The sequence below is a fragment of the Myxine glutinosa genome, chromosome 9, assembly GCF_964187855.1.
Source record: "Myxine glutinosa chromosome 9, kmMyxGlut1.1, whole genome shotgun sequence".
Taxonomy (NCBI): domain Eukaryota; kingdom Metazoa; phylum Chordata; class Myxini; order Myxiniformes; family Myxinidae; genus Myxine; species Myxine glutinosa.
Genome location: NC_136269.1, coordinates 120,423,109 through 120,445,864, shown reverse-complemented (window position 1 = coordinate 120,445,864; position 22,756 = coordinate 120,423,109). Strand labels below are relative to the sequence as shown.

General features: G+C 44.1%; 1 protein-coding gene across 11 annotated transcripts in view; it reads left to right on the top strand.

Moving 5' to 3' along the window:
* RALGAPB (Ral GTPase activating protein non-catalytic subunit beta) overlaps window positions 1-22,756 on the top strand; it is a 157,090-nt gene that overhangs the window by 40,037 nt on the left and 94,297 nt on the right. For 2 of the 11 annotated variants that reach the window (XM_068128356.2, XM_068128355.2), the window contains exons 8-18: window positions 10,070-10,248; window positions 11,035-11,207; window positions 11,509-11,752; window positions 11,963-12,215; window positions 12,960-13,118; window positions 13,279-13,393; window positions 13,961-14,099; window positions 14,626-14,690; window positions 14,938-15,049; window positions 15,623-15,640; window positions 16,209-16,330. In XM_068128356.2, coding sequence (XP_067984457.2) covers window positions 10,070-10,248; window positions 11,035-11,207; window positions 11,509-11,752; window positions 11,963-12,215; window positions 12,960-13,118; window positions 13,279-13,393; window positions 13,961-14,099; window positions 14,626-14,690; window positions 14,938-15,049; window positions 15,623-15,640; window positions 16,209-16,330 — 1,579 coding nt within the window. The remainder of the gene's footprint in view (window positions 1-10,069; window positions 10,249-11,034; window positions 11,208-11,508; window positions 11,753-11,962; window positions 12,216-12,959; window positions 13,119-13,278; window positions 13,394-13,960; window positions 14,100-14,625; window positions 14,691-14,937; window positions 15,050-15,622; window positions 15,641-16,208; window positions 16,331-22,756) is intronic. The other 9 variants (XM_078784853.1, XM_068128360.2, XM_078784852.1 and 6 more) reach the window with 7 other exon arrangements.

Sequence of the window (22,756 nt, the reverse complement as noted above, 5' to 3'; positions counted from 1 at the left end):
CAATGGAGTATTATTCTAATGGAAGACAAGGCCTTACTCTAAAACACATAATAAGATATAAGCTACTGAACAAGGGTTTTATCGGGTCCTTCAATGTGGTGTTTCATGGAATAACTACCGGGACGCCCTTTTTACCTTTACACAACTCCGGAGGCAGGAGGGGCCATATCCAACCAATGTTACACAACAATTTACCACCACAATACACACAATCAAAAAAATGCAATCCTCATATCCGCAACAATATATATATATATATATTTTTTCTTTTCTTTTAAATCCGAGACCAAGTCTAAACATGTGCAGATCTATGATTATTATTATTATTAATATTATTATTGTTATTATTATTATTATTATTATTATTATGACAGCTGAATTCCATGCTAACGAAATGGGTTGGGACCAAACACTTCATGAGAATGAATTTTTCAGAGAAAGGGAAAATGACAAATTTTACTCCAATAATTATTCTGAAATTCATAAATACAATAATATAATAGAGGAAGCAGTGCATCGCCGACATACATGACCATGAAATTGTAGTGGAGCCCCAACCAGTTGGTGTCAACTCGTGTCCCATATTCTCGCACAAGCTTGATTCAGAGGATGTAAAATAACCACTTTCTGTGTTATTGTTAACGTAACACTCTTTTCCTTTGGAGTAAATGATACTGGAGATGATATGGAATCCAATGATCGGATTTTGGATGCCATGGCTAAGAGAGGGATGCAGTTATGGTCCGTGAGTAGTCGAAGACACAGAAGCACTTCCCGGGCAGGTTTAAAGAACAGCTAGCTCATTACCCATAGGGTGATTTCATCACTCCCCTCTACAGTGACACACACACACACACACACACACACACACACACACACACACACACACACACACACCAAGAAACGACAGATATACACACATATACATTATACAGTCATGTGAAAAAGTAAGTACACCCCATGTAAAGTTTTGACTTTTTCAACATATTTCAACATACAGCTATTTGATCTTCATTTCAACAATATTGACAGATAAAGGTGATATAACATAACAAATATCATGAAACATTTGCATTTTGTAGTCAATTGTATAATTTAAATAAACATAAATGCAAATTTCGAATGTGGAAAAAGTAAGTACACCCTTGGCTCTAATAGGTGGTATTGCCCCCTTTGGCAGAAACAACCTCAAGTAGGCGTTTCTTATAACTGTCTACCAGTCTCTGACATCGACTGGGAGAAATTTTTGCCCACTCCTCCATGCAGAATTCTTTCACCTGTGCGATGTTTGAGGGGTTTCTTGCATGCACAGCTCGTTTCAAATCCCCCCACAACATCTCGATGGGATTTAGATCCGGGCTTTGACTTGGCCATTCCAGAACCCTCCATTTCTTTCTTTTCAGGCATTCCTTGGTGGATTTACTGGTATGTTTAGGGTCATTGTCATGTTGCAAGGTCCACCTTCGGTTGAGCTTCAACTTTCCGACACATGGCCTCACATTATCCTCAAGCACCCTCTGGTACAATGAACAATTCATAGTGGATTATATGATGGTGAGCTGCCCAGGCCCTGATGCAGCAAAGCTGCCCCAAACCATAATATTTCCACCACCATGCTTTACAGTTGGTATCAGGTTCTTGTGGTCAAATGCTGTCTTTGGTTTTCGCCAAACATGTCTTCTGGTACTGTGGCCAAATCGCTCTACCTTTGACTCATCTGTCCAGAGCACATTGTTCCAGAAGTGCTGGTCTTTGCCTCGGTGTTCATTGGCAAACTTTAGTCTTGCCCTGATGTTCTTTCTGGACAGCAAAGGTTTCCTCCTGGCACACCTCCCATGCAGATCAAATTTGTGCAGCCTCTTTCTAATGGTAGACTCGTGCACTTTGACATCAACAGTGGCAAGAGCTACCTGTAGGTCCCGTGATGACATTCTGGGGATCTTAGAGACTTCTTTCAGCATCTTGCGGTCGGCTCTCGGGCTGAACTTGCTGGGGTGGCCTGACCTGATCAAGTTGGCAGTTGTTTGGAATCTTCTCCACTTGTAGATGATCTTCCGGACAGTCGAATGATTGATTTCAAATCGTTTGGAGATCTTTTTAAATCCCTTCCCAGACTCGTCGGCATCTATAACCTTCTTTCTGGAGGCTTCAGAGAGCTCTTTTGATCTAGGCATAGTGACACCGCACACTTCAACATCAAAGAGCAAACCAAACGAAATGTCTGAGGTTTAAATGAGACAGGTTCCTCCAAGATCCTCTCTAACGATGTTCTAATCATTTGCACCTGAGCTGGTGCACCTGGTTCTAATTTTAGGTATTTGAAGTAGTGATAAATGTAGGGGTGTACTTACTTTTTCCACATGCGAAATTTGCATTTATGTTTATTTAAATTATACAATGGGCTACAAAATGTAAATGTTTCATGATATTTGTTATATTATATCACCTCTATCTATTAATATTGTTGAAATGAAGATCAAATAACTGTATGTTGAAATATGTTGAAAAAGTCAAAACTTTCCATGGGGTGTACTTACTTTTTCACATGACTGTACATATACACAAAAACACATGTACATATATACATGCATACATACACAGTTACATTTTTTCTGAGAATAAACTTACACATGCAATTCTGTCATATTTTCAACCCCTCTCCCCCACTCCCCCTCACCCCCACCCCACACTTCAAAATCCTCACCCCTCCCCCAAAGCCTCAACCACTCCACCTCCCAACTCTGCACCCCACCCACCCCTTCCCTCTCCCCCTCCCCCCAGGCCAACACCGAAAATGTTTTCTCCTAAACCCCTCTCCCCCTTTGATTTTATAGAAAATGTAGGGGTTTTTTATGTCATCGATGTGTTTTTGTCATCTATGTGAAAAACATCGAGTTTTTCACTGATGACTTGCCAATAAGTGATGAAATCGGTCCGGTGGTTGAGGGTGTGTGTAGCATTGGGATTCTCTTGTGTGTGCTACTTGTGAATGTTTTACAGCTGTAGAGGAACTTGGGTAGAGTTTGAAACAGCAAAGGGCTTACCTCATGTTGCTTCTCATGGTTGCTTTATGCAGCTTTCTTTGGCTAGAAGAGCATCCCGGGAGGAGTTCATTTATTTATAATCCTAGCCACCTGGTGTAATTGGTTAGGTGAGTCGTTTCGTTATTCCCTCCAATTACGGGTGAGAGACGTGATCGGGTCGTTATATACATACTGTCGCGCGAATTCCCTCGGTTAATACCGTGGCTCGCAGATGGCCAAACAAACTTAAATGGAGGCGTTTATTCAATGACGGACTTTGACTACACAAGCACGGGAGGAAGAAGGAAGAGGAAGAAGCGGTGAGCTCTTACCTGTAGCGATCTCACCGGCAGCTCCGATCCTGTAGGGAATGAACTCAAACGAACACGGGGGTAAAATGTACAAGAAAGAAATATTTATTATGGAACCCGAGAACAATGGAGCGCGACGATAAAAACTAAACCCCCTATTGAGCGCTCTTACACACACACTTCAAATACACACGATGGGAGAACGAATTAAAGGAAACATTGTTTGCGCGTCTGTGCTTATCTGTCTGGATGTGTGCAGCCTCCGTCGTCCAACACGGCTCCGGTTGGCGTGAAGAAAGGCCTCGATGTGCCCCTGCTCGCCTGCTGCCAGGCCCCCGAGCCACCTGCTCGCCCCGGTCTCGTCTGCTCCAGCAGCAAGCCTCGCTCGTACGTGGACGCCAGGGAGGAGAATCGACAGTGCTCCAACGTCCGTCGTCAAGCAGGCAAATTCGCAGATGGCACAGGAAGAAAAGTCCAAACAGAACGAAAAGCAAGGGCAGAAGGAAGGTCTGGGAAGGGCAGAAAACCAAAGAGAGACAGACAGAGACAAAATGACAAAATGCCAGCGAGTGAGTCGTTTTGTCACTTGCGGTGTGACGTCGGCTCTCTCCCTCTACCAACCAGTTCTCGTTTATTTTTGGTCTTTCCCGCCTTCTGATGTCACCGGCCCTTGCCCTATAATCAGCGACCTGCTTCTAAGTAGTGGTTTTGCACCTTCCGCACTGATTGGCCGAATGTTCGCGCCTTCCGCACTGATTGGCCGAGGTGTCAACAGTCGGTGGCCAATCAGTGTGCCGCTCCTTCCACCTTCCTTTCACCAATCACGGGGAAGCTTTTTGTCCCTTCCCTGACCAATTACACGTTCTCCTGGGCATGGCTCCAGCCTGCCTGGCACGATGTTTGTCGCCCATTGTGGCGTACTGCTTGGCTGCTGCCTGTTGGCTCTTCTAAAGTCATTGTGGCGGCGGGGGGAATTATTTAATGTGTGGTGCGCTAATGGGCCTATCTAAATGTCTGTAGGATGTATTACCATAAGGGACAGCGGGAACGACACACAAGGGAATTTTACCCATAATCCCTGTACTAATTAGCATGCCCAGCCCCCTCGTAACAGGGACGAAGATACAAGCTTCATCCGACATTCGAGCTTAACACAGAACTTATTACATCTAGATTCCCTATCACGACAGTCGAGCACCTACCTATGCAGATCTACCTACATCTACTATATATGCCCCTACCCACCGACATAACAATACATATATAAAATTTGAAGATTGGATTTTCATTTCTCCACAAGCCTGCCCCTATTCCTATTGAAGAAAGTAGTTTGTGGTGAAAATTTGAGCTTGATTGGACAATATTTAGAGGTTGCTCAAAATGTTGACAAATTTTAATGAATAATAACATACAGAATTTTTAGCATCATACCACAATTCATAGATAATTATCTATTTTCAATTACTCAAATTATTTATTATTGTTGGCTTTCACTTGTCTTCAATGGGATGACCAAGAGATTGTGCAAAAGCACTGGCCACAAACATAGCATGCCGATCTGAGAGATTTACTCTGTTCAGAGTTGCCACTTGCTGGAGTGATCACCTTGATGGGAGCCTTTTTCGCCTGTTTGGCAGAAGATGGACTTTGGAGTTTGAATTCATTGTCCCCTTAATCGGAGCTTTCAATCTCAGAATCATCATCATCAACCACAGCCGATGTTGATGGAACAGATTGCATTGCTGTTAGAGTCTCAGCAGCATGTTTCTTCTTTCTTTTATCTTCATTCTCAAGCCTGATACGCTTTCTGTTCTCCTTCACTGCCAGCGTGTTGTCCACAGATCCCATACGTGAACTTGAGGGATCCTCATGCTGCATGATAAGGAATGCTTTGTCTTCTTCATTCGTCATTTTCTCAAGCGCATCATTTGGTGAGATATCGAAGAGGGATTGAAGATCATCTTTGAACATCTGCTCCTTCACTCTATAGTTTTCGAATGTCTTGGTTCTATTTTTCTTTACCAGTTTGTAGGCATCATACAACTTCAAAAGTTGGCGCTCACAGGAATCTACTCCCTGCACACTGGAATTCGTGCTTTCTCCCAGTATGCACACACAGCTTGTACACTAAGTTTGGCACTTTCACGAACTGTATGGTGTTTTTGTATGTGATGGTACACCATTTTCTGCAATGTGTGTCCTTTGGTTGGTAGTCCCCCACATATTATTTCCTTTTCAGACTTGCCCCGCAACCAAACTGTGGAAGAACTGCGAGTTTCTGCTATCTGAAAAAAAACAGGATGAATATAAAATGTTATTTTTTGAGCAACCTCTAAATAAGTTCCAATTGACCTCATATTTGGTTCATATGATCTTTATAAACATAGGAACAAGGGCAGCCTTGTGGAGCATGGATTTTAAATAGTATTAAATATTACATATATTTGTGGACCACCCTAATGTGCATGGCTACAATACTGGCCACACGAAGTGTTATATCTGAGTGGAAAAATGAAGTTTCAGGAAACAGTAAGTATGCTGTATTACAGACTTGGCATTTAATATGGAATATTTTTTTGTGGGGGTGAACTTACTTTTCAAGATGTCTTAGAACCAAAAGTTCATTGGAATTATGTTGAAATTATTCTAGATTTTGTTAATGTGACCTTTAAAAGAAACAAAAACCACATTTGACATTTCAAAACAAATAAATTGATCCTTGAAAGTGATGTAAACTGATATTGAACTCAATTCATGGACAGTACTGTGTTAAACTTCTGTACGTTTTCCAGAAGTATCTCTTTATTTTGCACATTAGCCAAAATGTTTTTAACAAAAACAAAAGTTAAATTACGACTGGGATTACGGACAGTAAAATTACAGTTCAGTACTTCGTGTAACCCCCACGAGCATTCAGGAGAGCACGTACACGTTGAGGCATGCTGTTCACGAGATTTGCCAAGGTTTGGACAGGAATCGCTTGCCATGCAGTGACAATAGCCTGCTGCAATTCACGCACAGAGGTCGGCTGCTGGTCCAAGTGGTCGATTTGACGCGTTAATTCTGCCCACAAGTTCTCTATCGGATTCATATCCGGGGACATGGCAGGCCACTCCATATGCTCTACACCATGGTCAGCAAGAAAGTGTTGGATCATGCGAGCACGATGAGGCCGTGCATTGTCATCTTGGAAGACAAAGTTTCCTCGAAAGGCTGCACGAGCAAATGGAAGCAATGTTTCTTCCAGAATGGCCCTGTACTTGAACTGGTTCAGGTTTCCATTCAGAACAACCAGGTCAGTTTTGCCCCCTGCATGAAAAGCAGCCCAAACGGTCACCCCACCACCTCCAGCCTGGACTCTTGGCACTATACAATCTTTGTTGTAGGCTTCATGCACTTGTCTGCGCAATCGGACGCAGCCATCTTGACGATAGACCAGAAATCTAGACTCGTCACTGAAGATCACATTATTCCAGTGTCCTGGCTGCCATTGACGGTGCTCTCTGGCCCACTGCAATCGGCACTGGCAGTGTTGTCTGGTCAGGCGTGGCTTTCTCAGGGGACGCCTGGCACGATAGCCTGCTTGAACCAGTCGTTGGTTGACTAGCCTTCTGGATACAGGCACATTTGTCAGTTGCTGCCACTCAGCCCTAAGCCGATTAGCTGACTTGATACGGCCATTGCGGACTAACCGGTGCAGCTGGCGATCATCCCTCCTTGTGGTTCTGCGGGGACGTTCTGGCCTCGGTATTGGAGTAGGGACACCCCTCTGAGCATTTCGTTTCAGGATCTTTGACACCTGACCTTGAGTGAAGCCATACTGCCGAGCAATAGCACGCTCTTTCATGCCGTAATTTCGTAAAGCCACCGCTCCATGACAAACAGCATTGTCGAGTTGACGGACCATCTCCAGAGGAAGCGGCAATAACTTTTGGAGACGTGCAGCAGTTGTTTTCCACTAATACAGAACGCAACAACCCTTGTATACCCGACTGTAAAGCCAATCGTCAAATGCACCTGTCCGTACATTTTGCCACGCCACCTGTGATATAATCCTGTTGTTGACTTCTTGCTGCGACAGACAATCAGTGACATGGTTCATTTAACAAATAAATCACCAAAGTGTAAAAGAAACTCACCAGATTGATATACTGAGTTGAGAAAGTAAACCCAAGTCAAGAACAAAAAAAATATTCCATATTAAATGCCAAGTCTGTATGTTGTTCTGTATGTATTGGAGTACCCGAGTTTGAAGCATCAGACCTGTTACATGCTCCGTTTTCACCAAAATGTAAACGAGAGTGCACTTCGCACACTGGATTCGTGCAGAACGCAGCACCAGAGGACACGGACACAAAAACGAGTTCTGACGTCATCCGTAAACGGGTGGTTGTCTGCAAACAAATGCGACCCGAGTTACACGTAATCAAGTTTCGAGCGATGCGGTTTCTTTTCATTTTTGCTGGGATGTGATTTGTGCATAACGGGGCGGACACAAATAAAAATACGACAAGATTATCGCGAAAAAAATTAACTTTCTGATTGATCGATTGAATAAGCATCAAGGGCATTCTTCTTAAGGTATTTCTTCACCTACACACCTAGTTCATTTCGAGAGTCGTTCGTGATTTGAAAATTAAACTGGCATCACAATTATTGTGAATTTGTTGGACACAAAGCGTTATGCACGAATCACTTATTTTGCCACGCATTGCACATTTCAAGGGATTTTAGAAAATGTAAAAAAACAACACCAGGAGACATACTCGACATCAGACATTCCATTTTATTACAATTTTAATCATCAACGCATATTTTTATTTAAAGACAATGAAATAAAAATTGACATAGTGAGAAAAAACAAAAACAAACAAAAAAACCACCTCTGGAGGCCATTTTTCCCCGCAAAGCGGGGGTTGGCCTTTTTCGGGCACCGTGGTTGTTGTTGTTTTTGTTGGTCCCCTTTTTGAAGCAATGTTTTACGGCCGGATGCCCTTCCTGCCGCCAACCCTGTTTGTCGCCTTTTACGACAAACGGGGAATTACCAGTGAGCTGGTACTCAATTAGCCGACCTCGGAAGGATGACAGGCTGAGTCAACCCCCCTGGCGTTAATTCAGCGATCGACCGGGATTCGAACCCAGGATCCTAGGATCCTAAGCTGGCACCCTAGCCGCTAAGCCAACACCAGTGAGAATGTAACATTTTATTTCGAAAATATGCCATTTTTGTCTTCTTTACTCAACCACGCAAATCTAAGTAATGTGAAAATCAGGTTTTTGCAGGTCCTCAAGACTATTTGCTACAACCTAAAACCATAGGTGTTTTTTCATTGTTAATTTTTTTTAACATAGGGCATTTTATTTCATCTGTGTAAAAGTGTACCCAGTATTGTTGCCATGCATATATATATATATATATATTCGTGCAGAACGCAGCACCAGAGGGGGGGCAGTCAATATATATATACACATGAGGGGCAGTATATACAGTGTGGCCCCGTTATAACGCGATCATTGAGGTCCATAAAATGTCATCGTGAAAAAAGCGGGGTCGTGCTAAATCGGGGTTCAACAAAATCAGCGTTCAAACTGACCCAATGTTGACCTAACATAATGTTGTTGACTAAAACATCCGAAAACATCCTAAAACGACAAATAAAAACATTCAAGAATATTAGCAATCATCATTTACAGTTTATTTCTTTAAAAAGTGATCTGGTGTTCCTTACTTGAATGTAGCATGTCGTTGGCTGCGAGCGAAATCTAGAATGCTTCCGAGTTGGAGGATTTTTATGTGGTCCACCTCCTGGGTCTCCAGCCAACGGAGGCTAGCCTCGAGGTGTTCAATGGCTTCAGACACTTTTGGGGGTGGGGGTGGAGGCTCTCTTTGGCTGTCTTCAGGCGTTTGGCTTTTAGTCCTGCTTCTTCTTCAACTTTGCAAAGTGACGCACGTAACTTTTCTTCTTGAGATTTCCAGCCACGAAGTGTTGATTCCGGTATCCCGAGGTCTCGTGCAACTTGAGTTTGACTTTTGGTCTTGATCGCGTCAGGTGCATGAAGCTTAGCTTTCACAGAAAAAGATGTTCTTTTTCTAGCAGTTTGTTCCATTTCCGGAAAGAGCAAAAAAAAGGTCCAATGACTCATCGCGTTATATCCGAATTCGCGTTAAATCGGGGCGCGTAAAATCGGGGTTTCACTGTATATACACATGAGGGGCAGTCAATATGAATGATCGTTTTAAGGCCATTTTTCCCCGCTAGAGCGAGGGTTAGCCTTGCGGGCCCCATGACGATCATGGTTCCCTGTTTGAGGCAATGTTTTTATGGCCGGATGCCCTTCCTGACGCTAACCCTTCGTCGCCTCTTACGATGCGCAGGGATACGGTGTACCTATTCTAAACCGGGGTACACACCGGGATCATTCATCCCAGCAAGCTGGTACTCAATTTGCCGACCTCGGAAGGATGACAGGCTGAGTCAACCCCCCTGGTGTTAATTCAGCGATTGACCGGGATTCGATCTCAAGATCCTCGGATCCCAAGCCAGCACCCTCACCGCTAAGCCAACACCAGGCTTAAGTAAATAAGTCAGTTATTAAGTAAACTTAATTAATAATTAATAACTAAACTTAAAGTATTTTCACAACTTGTTTATTGCATATACGTGTGTAGTTTTGTATGTTGCATGTACGTGTTCTTCATGTAGTTTTGTTATGTTTAATATTATTTCCTTGCAGAAATCCCGTTGACCTTGCCAACCCAGCCATTGTTGCATCAGCTCCACGATTCCAGGAAGCATTAATGGAGTGCGGTGGCGTTCCTCCCGATGCTTCTCGCTTCCACTGCCTGCGTCACCTCCCTGCCATCTTCCACTCTGCCATGTGTGGGGTGTCCCAGCTCGTTGATGCATTTCTGGGTGTGCATTGCAATGATCAAGAACATAATCTAATTTTAAAGATGGTGAATGGAGGAACACTACTACACTCCAAAATGTTTTGAACCTTGGGAATCCCGAAGCATTGTTTTGATCAACCCGTATATTTTGACATGCTGTCCACATTGACCACTGTGCTGTGACACTCCACTTTAGCATGCTCAACCTTTACACGGTCTCTGTTTAATCATTTCCATCATACGGCAAATGAGAATATACAAAATAAATTAACAGTTATTTATTTATTCTCGTGATCAATCAATATAACTCTTGATTTCTTGTGGAGGTCTTTTAATTTGAAGCAAAATTCTGAAGCACTTCTGTAAGTGTCATATAAGTGACAGTTCAGCCTGTTATTCCCCAAGTGGAATTTACCTGACAAACATTGTTTTGTATTTAAACCTATTAGTAATGCATTGCACATAGCCTGGTGTTGGCTTATCGGTTAGGGTGCCAGCTTGGGATCCCAGGATCCTGGGTTCGAATCCCGGTCGATCGCTGAATTAACACCAGAGGGGTTGACTCAGCCTGTCATCCTTCCGAGGTCGGCAAATTGAGTACCAGTTTACTGGTAATTCCTTGTGTGTCGCAAGAGGTGAGTAACAGGGTTGGTGGCAGGAAGGGCAACCGGCCATAAAACATTGCTTCAAAAAGGGGACCATGGTGCCTGAAAAAGGCCAACCCCTGCTCTGCGGGGAAAAAATGGCCTCTTAAGGTGGTTCAGTAATGCATTGGTCAATGCTTTCTTTGTGTGTGTGCCCATCACAGGGGTTTCACGGACTCGCTTGGAGAACACCTCTTCAGTGCCTGTCAACACCAACCGGATGAGTGCTCCTTTTGGCGTTACAAGTAGCTCATCATCCGGGGGCACAACCACTTCGCCACACACACGCAGAGCGCGTGCTGTTACCGTGTCCAAAACCGTTGCACGCACAGTCACAGTGAGATTCCTCTGCTTTCATCTTTTTACCTTTTATCCCAGTTTAGGGTTTGACAACTGAGGGTGGAGGGGACATATTTTATGGGGGATAGAGGAGGGAGGAAGGGGCAGAGTTGGTCCTGTCGTAACAAAACATTAAAATGTACTCGGATCATTTTGTATATTTTACTTTTTGCATGCAACAGTTAAAATCGACAGTTGACTGTAGTAAATGGATGCAAAGCAATAATAACAGGTATGAGTTACCTGCACAGGTTATTTAACCAGTCTGAACTCATCCCTTTTTTTCTTACACATTTCAGGCTGCAACCATCCAGGTTACTGCTGCCGTACCACATTCATCCCGCTCTTCTTCAGCTACTCCTCAAGAAAAAACGTCCTCTAATTTGCACGCTCCAGTTGCCCCCTCGCCACTTGTTAATTTTGACCCTCGACCCTCTCCTGCTCCTGGACGGTCACAAGTTAATAGCATTCTTAACCTGTTTGGCCAATGGCTTTTTGAGGCTGCACTCGTGAACTGCCGTCCAGACACACCGTTCGTTTCCGGTAACTTTTGCCACGGATGTACCCCCTTCATTTGATGTGACAGCTCTGTTGCCCTGCCAGACTGGACCATGCACTGCCATGTTGTGTTTTACAGTATTTTCCATTCTGAGTGAATCCCTTCTTGATTAACACTGCTGTAAAGATTGTGTTGGTGGCCAAAGCTGCATGTGGCATGGTTAAGCAGTCTTGCCTTTCTACCCGCTCTCCCAGCAGGACAGCCAGCCCAAGCACCTGATCCCCGCCGCAAACCTTCTCAACTTCCAGTAGAAAGTGGAGGAGGGGCTGGTGTAGCTGGGGTTTCTGTAGGTTCCTCAATAAGCTCCTCCCTTCCTGCAGAGGGGGGCATTGGTGGAGAGTGGAGAGAAAACTTTGAGGCTGGCAGAGCAGAGGCCTGTGGCACTTTGTCCTGTATCATGGCGAGCAAGAAGACTGGAGAGGAGATCCTGCCAGTCTATCTTGCTCGGTACATGGCAATAATAAGTATAATGATAATTATTTCCTCTTGAGGGTAGAGTGGGGTGAATGTGTAGTGTATGTGCAAATTATCGTCGTCCTTAGATTAATTAATTTTTCTCCTTCCTGTTTGTCTTACTACGTCGTCTTTTACACAACACAACCTTACCCTATTCCTTAACCCTAATTTATTTTTCTCCTTGCTTGTGTCTTTTCTTCCACTTCCTATCCCTTTGCCCCATCTTCCATACCCCCTTCTACACCAGTCCCTTTCCCTTTCTGTCTCCTCCATCATGTCTCTCTTTTATCTTCTTCCCCATTTGTATCTTCTTCAATATCCAATGCCCTGTGCCTCTTCTTCCCTCTTTTGCCCTGTTCCTATTATTCCTCCTCCTTGTGCTCCTCTCTGTTCCTCTTTTACCTGTCTATTCTTCCTCTTTCTCCTCCTTTTCCTCCTCTCACTACTACTCCTCCTCCTTTTCCCCCTCTACCTCCTGTGCCTCTTGTACCGCCTCCACCCTGTGCCTGCTAATGCTCCACCATCTCCTCTTTACCTTATCCTCCTCATTACATGAAATTATATACAATCCTAACACAACATGGGGGCAAAACACCTTTTGCACGTCCCAGAAAGGAGGAGGTTTCACTAGTAAACATCAACCTGGTTCTTGTAACATTTATGGACTAAACCAGTGATAAAATATAATTTATAAGCTCTTGGTGTGCAAGTATTTTGTATCTTCTTCTGTTTTAGGTTCTACTTCGTTATAGCTCAGGGCCTGCAGGTCTCGGAACGTCATGTGCTTGCTGCAATAATCCTCAACTCTCCGAGCTTGTTCTGCTCTGACCTCAAAGGAATCAACACACTGGCGCCATACTTCATCTCTGCCTTAGAACACATCTTGCCTGACCGGTGGGTCTTTCTTTCATTTTATAATTTGTGTGTAATTGTGCATAGTACACAGCTTATAAATCATTTTGTTGGTTGTGGTGCGTGTTCTGTGTCAAGTCCTACATTTTTTTTGTATCGGACGTTGTTTGCAAAGGAAGTATTTCCTTTTTCTTTTTGTCAGTGATCTGCACAAGTTCAAGATGTTTGCGAACCCTACAGACCTACGCCGTGCCTCCATCCACATTTTGCTGACACTTCTCCCCTTGCCGCTGCATTTTGGTGCACTTCGTATCGAGGTGTGACTCTTCATTTATTTATTTTTCTTTAATCGTCGATTGTGCATCCCTTAATCCCCATTAATATTTGCTCACTTCACTGACCTTTCTCATCCTTTGCCCTGTAATTTCTGTTGGCAGTTGTCTTGTCTCTTTGCATACTCCTCACCCGCTTGTGCCTTTTGGCCTTATGGTGCTGTATGTCTGTGTCTGCAAACTGCTTCCTTTAGTTGGTGGTTTTATGGTCATCTTCTGTGGAGATCCCTTCTTGTTGTCCTGGCTGTGTATTTGTCTTTGTGAGTGTGTTTTTGATTTTCCTCTTCCTGTTTGCTCCATTGACTCTCATCCCATATCACAGTGGGAATAACAGAGTCTGTAGCTAACCACAGTCAGGAAGGAATCTCACTATAATTAATTAAGGAATTATTGAGGCACTTTGTGCACTTTACCACAAGACTATGTCTAACGAATAACATCAACATCAACAACAACAACAACAACAACAACAAGTGACTTTGATGCTACTAGAAATTATATAAACAGTTCTGTAAGTTCTTGAATCCCATGATAATGACCCCCTGCTCCCAGCCACTGCTTGACCATCGGTTACTCGAGGAGGGCATTGCACCACCCTCCACATTCCGGGCACTCAAGCTCCGTTTGGTGAACCTGCTCATTGGAGCTCTGCAGACTGAGTGTGACTCTGCTAACACTCAAATGATACTTGGTATGTTACTCCAGCAACAAAAAGTCTCTGGTTAAATGAATGAAATGAATGAATGAATGAACAAATGAATGAATGATCGTTTTAAGGCCATTTTCCCCGCTAGAGCGGGGGTTAGCCTTGCGGGCCCCATGACAATCATGGTTCCCTGTTTGAGGAAATGTTTTTATGGCCGGATGCCCTTCCTGACGCCAACCCTTGGTCGCCTCTTACGATGCGCAGGGATACGGTGTACCTATTCTAAATCGGGGTACACACCGTGGTTAAATATATGTTGATAAAACATTGCACTGGTACATTGCATATAAAATAGTCAGTACGAATAAGTAAAGTCCTCTTCTTCTTTTCTTCTTCTTCCCCCTCGTTTTCTTCTTTTCTTCTTCTTCTCCCTCGTTTTCTTCTTTTCTTCTTCTTCTCCCTCGTTTTCTTCTTCTTCTTCTTCTTCTTCTGAGGTCCTACACTGAATTGATAACACTAGGTATGAACAAACAATATGATGCCCCAGAGCTCACCATTTTCTTTCCTGCAGGTGCAATGCTGTACATGGTACAAGACTCGGCTCTTCTCGAGAAAGCTGTCAGCCAAGCAGATGGGGTCTGCATTTAGCCTCTTTGTTGTCCTGTTTCACCCCCATATTATTGTCTACACTTTCATATACTTTCCATAAAATCTCTGAGTTGATGTCTCGCATTCTATCATTACATATTCCAACATTTTCAATTATGGTTCTTTGAAGAATTCCAATGTTGACCATTTTGCTGTCCTCCACGTGTTCTTTCTTTGTCCTTCTTCCTGACCTGCTCGTGCATTGCTCGGATGCTTTTCTTCCCGATTGCTACAGCAGGAAGCATCACAGACGCAAAATCGTGATGGAAGTGTTTCGAGCACCGGTAGTTCAGAGTCAGTGACTCCTGATAGTGAGAAGAGTGGGCCAGCTCTCATGCGAGACTATGGTACGTGCTGATCTGTACAGTCATCGTTTACCATGTATGATCATTTTTTTTGTACAAAGTTCCCCTTTATAAGACCATAGCCACTGTGAGACTAACTTGCTGTGGTATTCACAATGTTACTGCTTTGACTCATGATGAGTAAACCCTTTTAAGGACAACTATACGAACCATGTTTGTTAATTTATTTATTTGATGCATTTTGTTTACTTTGGGATTTTGGGGATTTATTCATATAATGTTCATCACTTTTTTTTCTGCCACCTTGTGTCATGCATTGGTTTCATGCATGGAACTTTGCAAGTTAAATTGCATGAAACTTTGCAAGGAAAATGATGCTTCTGCTTATTTACTTATTCCTAACCCCGGTGGCAAGGTGAACATGCCGCATAAACAAGGAACAGTTCACAATTTTCCTTTTGGCTTATTTTGCTTGTGACGGGTGCTGTCTCTGCCTGCACAAGAGTCATGAAGTTTTAAACCCCCTCCCTGTTTCTGCCGCCCTCCTTGTAACCTCCACCACCTACCCAAACCCATCCCATGACCCCGTGACTCTCAATACCAACCCTCCACTAGGCTCCTCACCCCCTGCAGGTAAACTGCCTGTGCGCTCTGCTTCTGAGACTCTGGTGAGACTGTCCTAACTCGGGCTGCTTGTAGGGGTAGCTTCTGTAACATCGTCTCACTTTGACCACATCAAGGGCTGTGTTTTGGAAGGGGGAGGCAGCGGGAGGGATCAGAGTAGGATGATGGGTACTCATTTCTCTGCTTGGGTAGAAATTGAAATGTCTTGGCATTCAAACCCAGTACCTCCCATTCACAAGTAAGATGTTTTTTATCAGCAGAAAAAGCATTTTCAGCTAACAGGGATTACCTGGTCGTGAACCAAGTGGGTGTTTCAGTGCTCCTGCTTCTCTTACGCAGCTGTCTAACCTGAATTTTCCCTTCTGATACTTCATTTTGCCTTTTATTTTTGTAATGCATCTTCATTTTCAACTTCGCATTACCATTTGCCTTCACCTTTCTTGTTGGATTCTGCTCGTTTTAAAATTTTGTTCCTCTTTTATCCATCTTGTTCCACTTGGCTCAACCTTTCCCTTTGTGCTCATTTGTATTTTATAATAGTTCTTCTCTTTTCATCAACCTACCTTGCCTGGAGCAGATTCTGCACCAGGCCTTCTCATGCGAGCAATCCACTTAGTCACACAACGGCTGCAGGTGCAGTGGAAATCAGACCTTATTGCTTCACTTGCAGCCCTTGAGCTTCTGGCTGGACTGGCCAAGGTATGTACACGGCACTCATGTTATATGTTCAAAGGATTCAAAATTCGAATTGTTCTGTTTCCTTATGCATATTCTTCAGGCTGTGAAGCAGCTTCATTGAGCTGCAATTTATTGTGCATTGCCTCCACTGCAATCCATAATTCCATACCATCCTCTAGCCCTGAGAATTGTAACTGTATCTGTCGATTTTGATAACCCACCACAAAAAGAAAACAAAACTTGAAACTATTACAGGGTCCCCCCACGCTACTGGGAAAATGGGAAAACCCCAGGAAATAAAAAATGTGTTTTCCTGGTCAAAAAATTAAATAACTGGATGGTATTCATAGAATATTTACCCTGCGCCGTCAACTTGGTGTGAGCCAACTCTTCTATTTTTGAACGTTTCTTTTTTTTTGATCCAATATGGCTGCCAGACCACATGAGCATTGACTTCATAAATTTATATTCTCTAAATAATTGTTGCATAGATCATGCTCAATTACATTTCAAACTGATCAGACGAAGCGTTGTCCCTGTTGCATGATGACATCATAATTATGGCACCAATGACGTCATCGTTAACACCTATTCTCCATATGGAGTTCTTTACAATGAGCCACGTTTCAATTTTTTAAATGCTGACCGCACACACTTTACTTTACTGAAATGCAGACACAAATGTTATATTTTCGTCAAAAATCGTCGGAATTTTGCCAAATCTGTTTTGGTCGTGTGTTAATATACCTCAGCGATTGACAAATCTGAAATCAGAATTTTATTTGAGGTCAAAATGACCCCGTGAGGTCGCTCCGTACTTTGCCTGCTCGTCATGTGCAGTGTGATAATTAATTCCATACCCACTCTAGAAGACTCTTCTTCTTCACGCAATAACAACTTCTCGTTTCCAGACCGTACATCCAATCATCTTGAAATTTTGCACACGTGTTCCACTTCATGACCTCTACTATAATATAAAGTGTCACGTCGATCAATGAAGCGGTTCGAGTTATAAATTTTTAAATATTTTCGCTTAATTATATATATCTGCCAAACCACGTCACCTATCGCAAATTCCAAAAGGTCATTTTAGCAGACTGATATGCTGAACACATCTGTGAAGTTTCCCCTCAATAGGATCAAAAATGAGGGAGGAGCTAGGTTTTAAAAGTTTATGCTTAAAAACGTCATAACTCCGAAACCATGTGACGGATGACATCATGCTCGCTGACTTTTTTGTTCGTCATGGGCATGCGATTCTACCTGCAAAGTTTGGCCTCTATCTGTTCAGTCGATTTGGAGAAAATTTGATTTTAGTGGTTTTTCAGGCTTTTCACTCAAAACAATATGGCGTCCGAACCACGTGACCGACTTCATTATAATTTTATTTCTGCATCAATTTATACCGAGAAGATGCTTAAGAAATTTCATTCTGAACGGATAAAGTTTTTTACTTGTCGAATTATGACGTCATAACGGCGGCACCTATGACGTCATCATTCACATATGTTATTCCGCATGGAGAGTTCTTTGCATTGAGACCTGTCTCAATTATTTCTGTGCAGCGGTTTTTGAGATATAGAGGTGCAAAGTTTTTTGGTTTTTCGAAGATGGCGCCCGTACCACGTGACCTGTGATGTCATAATATTCACTTAAAATATTCTACAGGAGGCGGCCCTCCTATGGTGAAAATTTTATGTCAAGCCGGGAAAATTAATTTTGTTAGTGCAGACACGCATGCACGACGTATGTACGTACCCGAATGCTTAACCCTGCCTTTCGCTTCGCGAGCGGCGAGCGCAGGGTAAAAATGGCTAAAATACCGATAAAGTCAGAAGATTTCCAGGGTTTTTGACAATATAACAATGCAACAACATCCGGAAGCATTCGCGAGGCTTTCGGAGAGGTCCAGGAATGGTCTGTTTGGTTACGGTGGACGCTGCTTCCGGTCGACAGCAACAAACCAGAGACAGCATAGGTGATAACACACATTTGAAAGGAGTTGCAATACTTTGACAGCAAGAAAAACTTTGATGATAACGTGGTTTGTGGGGGGAGGGGGGTTGGGGTGGGAGGGGGTGGATAATGGACCACCCTATATATATATATATATATATATATATATATACAGTGCATTCAGAAAGTATTCAGACCCCTTCACTTTTTTCACATTTTGTTTTGTTGCAGCCTTATGCTGAAATCGTTTAAATTCTTTTTTTCCCTCATCAATCTACACTCAATACCCCATAATGACCAAGAGTAAACAGGATTTTAGAAAGTTTTGCAAATTTATTAAAAAGAAAAAACTGAAATATCACATTGACATAAGTATTTGACATTGACATAAGTAAGTATTGACGGACCCTTTGCTATGACACTTGAAATTTAGTTCAGGTGCCTCCCATTTCTCTTGATCATCTTTGAAATGCTTCTACACCTTGATTAGAGTCCACCTGTGGTAAATTCAATTGATTGGACATGATTTGGAAAGGCACACACATGTCTATATAAGGTCTCACAGCTGACTGCATATCAGAGCAAAAACCAAGCCATGAGGTCGAAGGAACTGCCTGCAGAGCTCAGAGACAGGATTGTGTCGAGGCACAGATCTGGGGAAGGCTACAAAAAAAATTCTGCTGCATTGAAGGTTCCCAAGAGCACAGTGGCCTCCATAATTCTTAAATGGAAGAAGTTTGGAACAACCAGGACTCTTCCTAGAGCTGGCCGCCTGGCCAAACTGAGCAATCGGCTGAGAAGGGCCTTGGTAAGAGAGGTGACCAAGAACCCGATGGTCACTGGCTGAGCTCCAGAGATCCTGTGTGGAGATGGGAGAAACTTCCAGAAGGCGAACCATCACTGCAACACTCCACCGATCTGGGCTTTATGGCAGAGTGGCCAGACAGAAGCCTCTCCTCAGTGAAAGACACATGAAAGGCCGCTTGGAGTTTGCAAGTAAAGGACTCTCAGACTGTGAGAAACAAGATTCTGTGGGCTTTCATCACATGCACCCTCCGTTAAAAAAAAATCAAGCAAACCATAAAGCAATACCAAGAAAATGGAGCAGTCTAATAACAAACATAATTCCTGCCAACCGAGGCGATTCGGTGGCTGGCACAGACGGCCCAAATGGGTGTGATATATCCCTTCCCTGCCAGATCCTTCACTACCCGTAGCGGGAAGTTCGTCCTCGCCCAATTTTGGGTCTTTTGGGTCTTCGGTGGTCTTTTGGGTCTTTGGGGTATTTTGGGTTTTCGGGGTCTTCAGGGGCTTTTGGGTCTTCAAGGGTCTTTTGATTCTTCGAGGTATTTAAGGGTCTTTTGGGTCATTGGGGTCTTCAGTGTGTTTTGGGTCTTGAGGGTATCTTGGGTCTTCAGGGTGTTTTGGGTATTCAGGGTGTTTTGGGTCTTCGGAGTCTTTTGGGTCTTCGGAGTCTTTTGGGTCTTCGGAGTCTTTTGGGTCTTCGGAGTCTTTTGGGTCTTCGGAGTCTTTTGGGTCTTCGGAGTCTTTTGGGTCTTCGGAGTCTTTTGGGTCTTCGGAGTCTTTTGGGTCTTCGGAGTCTTTTGGGTCTTCGGAGTCTTTTGGGTCTTCGGAGTCTTTTGGGTCTTCGGAGTCTTTTGGGTCTTCGGAGTCTTTTGGGTCTTCGGAGTCTTTTGGGTCTTCGGAGTCTTTTGGGTCTTCGGAGTCTTTTGGGTCTTCGGAGTCTTTTGGGTCTTCGGAGTCTTTTGTGTCTTTAATAGTCTTCAGGGTATTTTGAGTGTTTGGGGCTTCTGGGTCCTTGGGGTATTTTGGGTCCTCAGTCTTTTCGGTCTTTTAACCGGTTGCCTGGTGTTGGGCTAGCGGCTAGGGTGCCAGCTTAGGATCCTAGGATCCTGGGTTCGAATCCCAGTCGATCGCTGAATTAATGCCAGGGGGGTTGACTCAGCCTGTCATCCTTCCAAGGTCGGCAAATTGAGTACCAGTTCACTGGTAAATCTCTGTTTGTCGTAAAAGGCGACAAAAAGGGTTGGCGGCAGGAAGGGCATCCGGCCGTAAAACATTGCTTCAAAAAGGGGACCAACAAAAACAACAACAACCACGGTGCCCGAAAAAGGCCAACCCCCGCTTTGCGGGGGAAAATGGCCTCTAAAGGTGTTTTTTTTTTTTTTTTTTTTTTTTTTTTAACCAGTTGACACACAGTCATGTTCAAAGATTGCCCCTTCAGCCACCCCACTCAAATCCCTCCTAAAGCACTAATCAAAGCCTTTAAAACCTATCCTTATGAACACATATACACACACACACACACACACACCGACACACCGACACACAGACACACAGACACACAGACGCACACACAGACCCACACACAGACCCACACACACAGACACACACGGACACACACAGACATACACACACAGACACACACACACACAGACACACACACACACACACACACACACACACAGACACAGACACACACACAGACACACACAGAGTTTTATATGGTGGATGTGTGTATATATATATATATCTATATTGTTGCGGATATGGGATTTGCATCCATCCATATCCGCTTGTAAATATTCCCCTATTTCCTCAATACTTCCCAACTATCCCCAATCCCCCATTCCCTAGTCCCATTTTCTGTAAACAACACTCTGTAGACCCGACCTCCCCCTATTTCCCCCATTAAATGTCGTGCCCAGGTTCACCGCATCTCATGTAAGACAACTATAGGACATCTTGCTAGTTATTCTTAGTCTATGTCAGTTAAGGACTCGTTTCCATTAATTCTGACCCTTCGTTGCACCAGAATGCGATTGTATGGCACCGTTAGGAAGTTTAGGACCTCCCAATACCTCCCCGCAGCTCTTCCTCACGGTTCAGCAACAACAACAACAGCACCAGCGGCGGCGTGCACAGGGAGTGCGCGTCCTCACTCCGGCTTGGTTGGTAGGGGGTGTTGGGAGGGCATGAGGCCTTCCCAGCGAGCCGCCATCGAACATGTGCTCGACGGGGTTACCAAATAGGGGCTCCCTGTCAGCTCCTCGTCAAGGGCGGAGCCCGGTAACCCCCGCACCCAATGGAAGCGGCGGACCGGTCCCATCTGGGGCGGAGCCAACCAGCCGAGGGCGTGTCACTCCCCGCTGAGCATGCGCAGGACGAGGGAGGTGACGTCAGATGCGCGCTGAGCTTGGAGAAAGAAAGACGCCACCTCCGAGCGCTGTGAGGCCTCCCTGCATCTCTTGGACCGTGCTTGATCCTGTCCCCGAGCCAAGGTGCACCTTGTGCTATCGACTGCCTGTCCCTTCCTGCCATCAATCCCCGTGTAAGTCAGCCTTGTTCCGTTTGTCTGTGGTCTGTCTGGGATAAGATAAGATTGTATTTAAGTGCCCATCTCTTCTGTGTCTTTTACCTCACTCTACCTTGTAATCTACCCCTTTTCTCCACCACTAATTATACCCTCCTCCAGAGGTCTTGAGAACTGTACCCCTTGCGTCATTTCATTTATCCCAGTCGTTGTGTCCTTTCCAATCATTGATTTAGCGTAGCGCGATTTGGCCAACATTCGGGTGGAATCGGGGTCTAGTCGGGGAATAACTGTTAGGTCGCGGTAATACACCACCGCTCGGTCGAAATAACATCTAACCGCGATCCGTAACAATATATATATATATATATATATATATATATATACAGTGAAACCTTGACTTACGAGTTTAATTCGTTCTGTGACCGAGCTCGTAACTCAATTTGCTCGTTTCTCAAATTAAATTTCCCCATTAAAATGCATTGAAATGCTATTAATCCGTTCCAGCCCGCCAAAAACCACACCAATTTTTTTTTAAATATACAGTATATATAAAAATATCTCGCGCTTTATATTTCACCTGTATGCAGCATACAAGTTGGCAGGATGGCCTGGACTGGAGGTACGCACACTTGACTCCAAACTGTCCAGCCTGGGTTTGAATCCCGACCCAGCTATAACCTGTCATGGGTGAATCACAGGCAGGGTGATTCATCAATGTGTGTACCGCTAAACTGGGCGCTCCATTTGCGTCCCATTAGTTGTTGGATGTTAAGGATCTCACCGTGTTTTCCACATAGAGAAGGCGAGCTATCGCCGGCACTCTGAACAAGTTGTGGCCTGGCATGCTCTTCTCCTCTGCCGTTATATACGTCCTCCTCGGCATCTTTTTCCAGAAGAGCCCTGTCTCGTCACAGTTGAAGATTTGCTGGGGGATGTACGTTCGGCTTCTATCAGTTCGGCAAAAGTTATAATAAAATCTTCAGCTGCCTTCACATCCGAGCTTGCTGCCTCGCCATGCCTGACGACGGAGTGAATGCCGGTCCTCTTCTTAAAATTATCAAACCATCCCCGACTGGCTTTGAATGACTCTTCCGATGCCTTGTCCGTTGATGTTCCCGCCGTCTGCTGCACCAAATCCCCGTAAATGTTACGTG